Raw genomic sequence first — 5,156 nt, 5'->3', positions numbered from 1 at the left:
CTCCCGTTTTATTAGCACTCAATTACACTAATACTTTGGCAAAAGCAGATATTGGAAATGAAGTCTTAAACAGATCTTTCTTATGTGGTAATTTGTTCTTCAAAGGAATTGCAGAGGGCCAGGCCTCAGCCATTCTTAGTAGTGCTTTGTGTGCATTACACACATTATCATGTACAAAGTTCATGATTGAAAACTAATTGAGTCACAACAGATTTCACAAAATCTAAGTTTACAGTTTTGTGATAGGCTGCATTCGTAGCTATCCTCTTACTTGTGGCCTCATCCACTGTTCAAGTTGGACGTGCCTATCTTAGGATCTGGATGCTGAACAAAAAATGCCAAGAAACACCGGGCATATTTCAGCACCTAGATGTCCTCAGATTGGAAGCAAAGCCGAGACAGCCATCAACAGAAAGTTGACCGCCCCCGCCCCATATTTCTGTGCAGGCACATGTCATCTGGTAAGAAGTATAGCAGATAGAATATAGCTAAACTACTAGGCTCATGGGTCTGCTTCAGTTTTGTGTTCAGTGTCTGTTTGATTGTTGTTGCTGTTTATGGGCTGCTGCTGTTGGACAGCTTCTGTGATGAGTTTTCTCATCTCCTTCCCCTCACGGCATCAAAGCCAAGTTGCCCCTGCTCCCACTACATCCTGTCCTAGTATCCACATTCTCCTCCGCCTTCTCTATCTTGGTTTAAGGCAGCCTCCCCTCCGCTTTAGGATCCTACTGTGCTGACACATAGGAGCACCTCATATCTCATTTATATATCTGGCCTTCCTCTTGGAGTACGTAATGAGTATGCCTGCAGTTTTCACTAAGGAAATCTTGTCGCGGTGATGCTGCTGGTGACAAACAGCTGAACCTGATCTGGTCAGGCCTGACCTCAGGGCACTAGAAATGCACAGCCTCTTACAGCATGATTCCAGGACCTACTCCATTTGTTCTAGTGCTCTGGAAAAGTTTTCCAGAGCAGTTTTGAAAGCTTGCAACAAGAAAGTACCAAGTTCATTGCTGGTTTCATGAATGTCTGGGTCAAAACTTCCAAACAGGGGGGTGGAAGCCTGGATGTCCTCCCGGTTAGCTTGTAGCAGCACTGCTCGCAGATCCTCTGCAATCATGTCATATTTCCGCTGGTCGAATCTGGACACCGACAGCTCATCCTGGGGGTAGGTGGCACCCTCGGGGTAGCAGTCCTTTGGCACTGGGAACTCAATGTGGCGCAGCCTAGGAAGTTCACAGAGTGCAGCAAAGAGGCGCTGGAGAGCACTGCCTGACAGTGGATTCCCGAGGAATTTGAACTCCTGGAGCTGGTTGCAAGGGCTGAGGCCCAGAATCATCATGCTGACATGACTGTCCGTGATGTTGCACTCCTCCAGGGTAAGCACTCTCAGTGTTGGGGCAGCCTGGCGCAGGAGCCTGAAGAAGGTAGAAGGGTACAGATGTACCAGATTGTGTCCACTCAGGTCCAGCACCTCCAAGTGGGCAGTGTGGTTACAGTCTGCTAGGAAGGATATGTCTTCATGATTAAGGGCACAGTTGGCTAGGTCCAACACTCTTAGAGGTGTCTTCAGGGGGCTGTGAGTAGGCAAAAAAACATCAAATGTTATGAGGGTCCCAGGTGAGCTGGAGTTTTGGTGGAGGCGAACAATACAACCCCAGACAGACCTCAGACGGCAGCCTGTCAGGAACTCAAGCTGACACTTCATTTCATGTGGCTTATGAGTTCATGATATTATTAAGCAAAACTTAAAAAATCAAAACAGTTCATGACATACGAAAGTCATGTTTCTCCTAGAAGTCTCACTGCTGCACCTGCTGAGCACTCAAGAATTGAACCTAACGTGGACCAACACCACCTTTCAAGTTGAGCAGGGAAGTTTATGCACATGATCTCAGAACAGACTGAATGTTGACTATGGGAACAGCAAAAGAAGAGTTGGCTTGAAAGAGTACTGTCACCAATGGCAAAAGAGTCAATGCAATTTCAAGACTGGGAAGAGACACCCAGCAGCCTGAATTTGGGCTCCATATCCTGTATTCATTGGGTTTTCCCGGATGAGCTGGGGGGGGGGGAAGGTATGTCTCTGGAATAACATCCCCACTCAGAGTTCCTGAGAATATACATTTTCTGGGACCCTGGGCCTTTTTGGGAACATCCCCCTTAAGCCCTTGTTAAGCAAGGCAGTGTGTACTGGGGTGTTGTTCCTATTGTCCTCTTCTTGCTGCCTTGCCTCCCCACTGCCTGTCCACACACGGACAGTACTCTCCTGGGACAGCACTCTCCACGTGAAACCACCCGACCGCCTCATCACTACCCGGCAGCTGCCCTCCCGCCCTTCTTCACTGCTGAGGAGGAGATGGCAATGCCAGGGTTTCAGGTGAGTCGGCAGTCCAGCTGACACAACCTCGCTATGCTGAGCTGCATTCCCATTTCTGACCTGTGAAAATGTTTTAGACACTAAATATTGGGCAGTTTGTTATGCAGCAATACTCAGTGAAAGGTCTGGGTGTGACCCCTGCCTTGTTTACTTTTCAGTTAGCTCCCTCCTTCCTCCTCCTTCCCTCTCTGATGCTGAGACCTAAAACTAGGGACCTGCTTGTATTTTATCATGGAAATACCCTATACTCTCAGCCCTTGTTTTTGTTTGTTGAGGTAAGGCCTCTATTTGTAGTTGGCCTCAAACTTAAAATGCTCCTGCCTATGCCTTCTGAGAGCAGGGACCTTGGGGAACAAACCCCATGTCTGTTTTTGTAAATTGAAAGGAGTCCTCCAAGTTGGTTCAGTGCTCTGGTTCTTTTCTGATGAATCTTTCCTGAGGATCCGTATTCCTCAGTGACTCCAGCCGGCCGACCCGACCTGTTCCCAGTTATCTGAGACTTACCTAAGTAATGTTTGGATCTTCCCCGTCAGGGTGGAGAAAGCTACGCTGAGCTCCGTGAGCTGGCTCATCTGGCCGAGCTCCCAGGCGATGGAGCTAAGGAGGGGGTCCTCACCCTCTGGAGTCGGGGCACAGGCTGGGGGTGCATCGAAGGCCTTGGTGGGCAAAGTGAGTGAGGTCAGCTGAGGGAAGCCCACCTGGGCCAGCAGCTGCTGCACGTGGCCGGCATGCAGCCTGACGTTGTGCACCACCTCCAGCTTCCTAAGCTTGCCCGGCCGAGCCAGGCCGAGCACTTGGAGGAGCTGCCCAGGGCTTAGGCTGTCTGCCCGGAGGGAAGGGCAGCAGACCTGCAGAGGGGCTGGGCCTGACGGACTCAGGGCCCGCACCACCAAGTCAAAATTGCCTTCCGTGACATAAAGGTCAGCAAAAACTTCAATGGGGCGCCCAGCTGCCCAGGGCTGTTCTTGGAGCTGGCAGCAGGTCCTGGCCAGGACCTTGGTTCGGCCCCACCTTCCCAGTGCTCTCCCACAGGGACACTGCTGCACCTGCACATCCTGGATGCCTGTGAAATCAGCTACCCGAAGCCGGTTGCTCCCGTTTTGCAGCACACGGTCAGCTAGGCCTTGCATACAGGCCTCCAGACAGGCCTTGCAGGCACGGTCACGCAGATCTTCGGGGTGGTCAGGGTTCGGCCCCAGCAGCACAGCCAGGCGAAACTCCTCCAGCGGCCAGTGACTCAGCACAGCACGGGTGACTTCTGCCTGCTCTAGCAGGTAACTGGCCTTAAACAGAAGCGGGTAGAGGTTGTAGGCTACGTTGTCCAGGCCCTCCTGTGCCAGCTGGGGGTGGGACACCACGGCTTCAGCAGAAATGAAACGAAGCGACCTCATTGTGCCCTAGTCAGAATGGTGCTGTCCCTGCTTATTTGTCCTAAAGCATGTCGGTTTTGTGCCTATTTTTAGCTGCTGCTGCTTCTGGGCTCAGGAGAAAAAGTGGTAAACTGGCCCTTGTGGTCATCTGACAGCTATTTTGGTCCTTTGGCTGTCACTGTGGCAGCACCTGTCTGTGTTTCACGGCCCCCTGCTGGTGAAGGCAAAGCTGCTTGGCTTTGTTGCGCAATTTGGGGCTATAAACTCAAGGTACGCAAGCAGCCTAAGGCTTACTTACAAATGGAAATTCTGCCCGGCTGGGGCCTACCCCAGGCAGAAGATCTGAGGGCAACGAAATCCTGAACTGCGCTGGGATGGATGAAACAGTGGTCTTTGGGTAAAGCCCTTCTTTACACAGCTCAGAGTCAGAGAGGCAGGGGCCAGGATGTGGGGGTAGGATAACTTCCGTTTTTAAGAATACTAGCCCATGAAGCCTCACCATCTCCTATCCCCAAGGTTCTTCTTTGCACAAAAGAGAGAAACAGTTTCCCTGCAGAACAGGGAAGCAGGTAATCCTGCAAATAAATGCAGGTACCTATAGGCTGTGGGTTCTTAGCCCTGGCATAGGTAGGTTGTAGAAAATATAAAATATAGCTAATAATGGTTATTATCAAAACCTGTAAATATTACAGTGGTATTATATAACCTACTGTCATAATCAACAAAAGACAGAGACACCTGTTGTATTTTAGAATGGCCTCATTTTACCTGGGGCTGGGCAGATATTAACCCTCTAAACTACCTTTATCTCCCAGCCTCCATCCCATGCCATCTGCTTTATTCATTCCTATCTGGGATACTTCCCGTCCATAATCCCAAAGTACTTGCTAATGCTCTTCATCTGGGCTGCTTTCCTCCACCCAAGCCGATTCAGCCATGTGGTTCTCTCCACACCTTCTACCCAAGATCCTTCTCTCCCTCAAAGCCTGTGGACCTCAGCTCCGCCTCTCACTTCTGCCCTGCCCAGATGTAGGCCTTCTTTATTAACCAATCAACTTCACATTAGATAGAGCAAGATTTACACAACAAGGGCAGGCGTATGAGAATGTGCTTGTCTGGGCAGCACCCAGATCTCAGGAGCAAAATAATTAACAGTCAAAGCATCAGACCATGCTGTTACATGCTATAACATGTAATAAGAATAGATAAGCCATTAGAAGTCAGATTAATGCTATATTTATTCAACAGAATAATAGTTGCAGGTCTCTCCCTAGGTCTCTCCCGTGGCTATGCAGCCACGGGTTATTGGCCTCCATTAGCAGACATGTGTTCCTTCTCCTGCAGTGGGTCCTAGATCTAATCAGAAAAAGTGGATAAACCCATGAAATCCATGCCACTTTTGTGCC

General features: G+C 49.9%; 1 protein-coding gene across 1 annotated transcript; it reads right to left on the bottom strand.

Annotated features, from left to right (window-relative positions):
* Positions 1–6: 6 nt before the first annotated feature.
* Positions 7–3,976, bottom strand: Lrrc14b (leucine rich repeat containing 14B). The gene is made up of 2 exons (XM_021631431.2): positions 2,885–3,976; positions 7–1,577 (listed from the first exon to the last, which is right to left on the bottom strand). The coding sequence occupies exons 1-2, from the start codon at positions 3,769–3,771 to the stop codon at positions 932–934; spliced, it is 1,533 nt and encodes a 510-aa protein (XP_021487106.1). The 5' UTR covers positions 3,772–3,976; the 3' UTR covers positions 7–931.
* Positions 3,977–5,156: the final 1,180 nt, after the last annotated feature.

This window comes from Meriones unguiculatus, chromosome 3 (assembly GCF_030254825.1).
Source record: "Meriones unguiculatus strain TT.TT164.6M chromosome 3, Bangor_MerUng_6.1, whole genome shotgun sequence".
Lineage (NCBI taxonomy): Eukaryota > Metazoa > Chordata > Mammalia > Rodentia > Muridae > Meriones > Meriones unguiculatus.
This window is presented reverse-complemented; position numbering and strand designations above follow the sequence as displayed.

Coding starts and splice junctions, on each gene's coding strand:
- Lrrc14b (XM_021631431.2), bottom strand. CDS start 3,771: ATGAGGTCGCTTCGTTTCATTTCTGCTGAAGCCGTGGTGTCCCACCCC. Junction 1,578..2,884: donor AAGATCCAAACATTACTTAG/GTAAGTCTCAGA, acceptor GCCTACTCACAG/CCCCCTGAAGACACCTCTAA.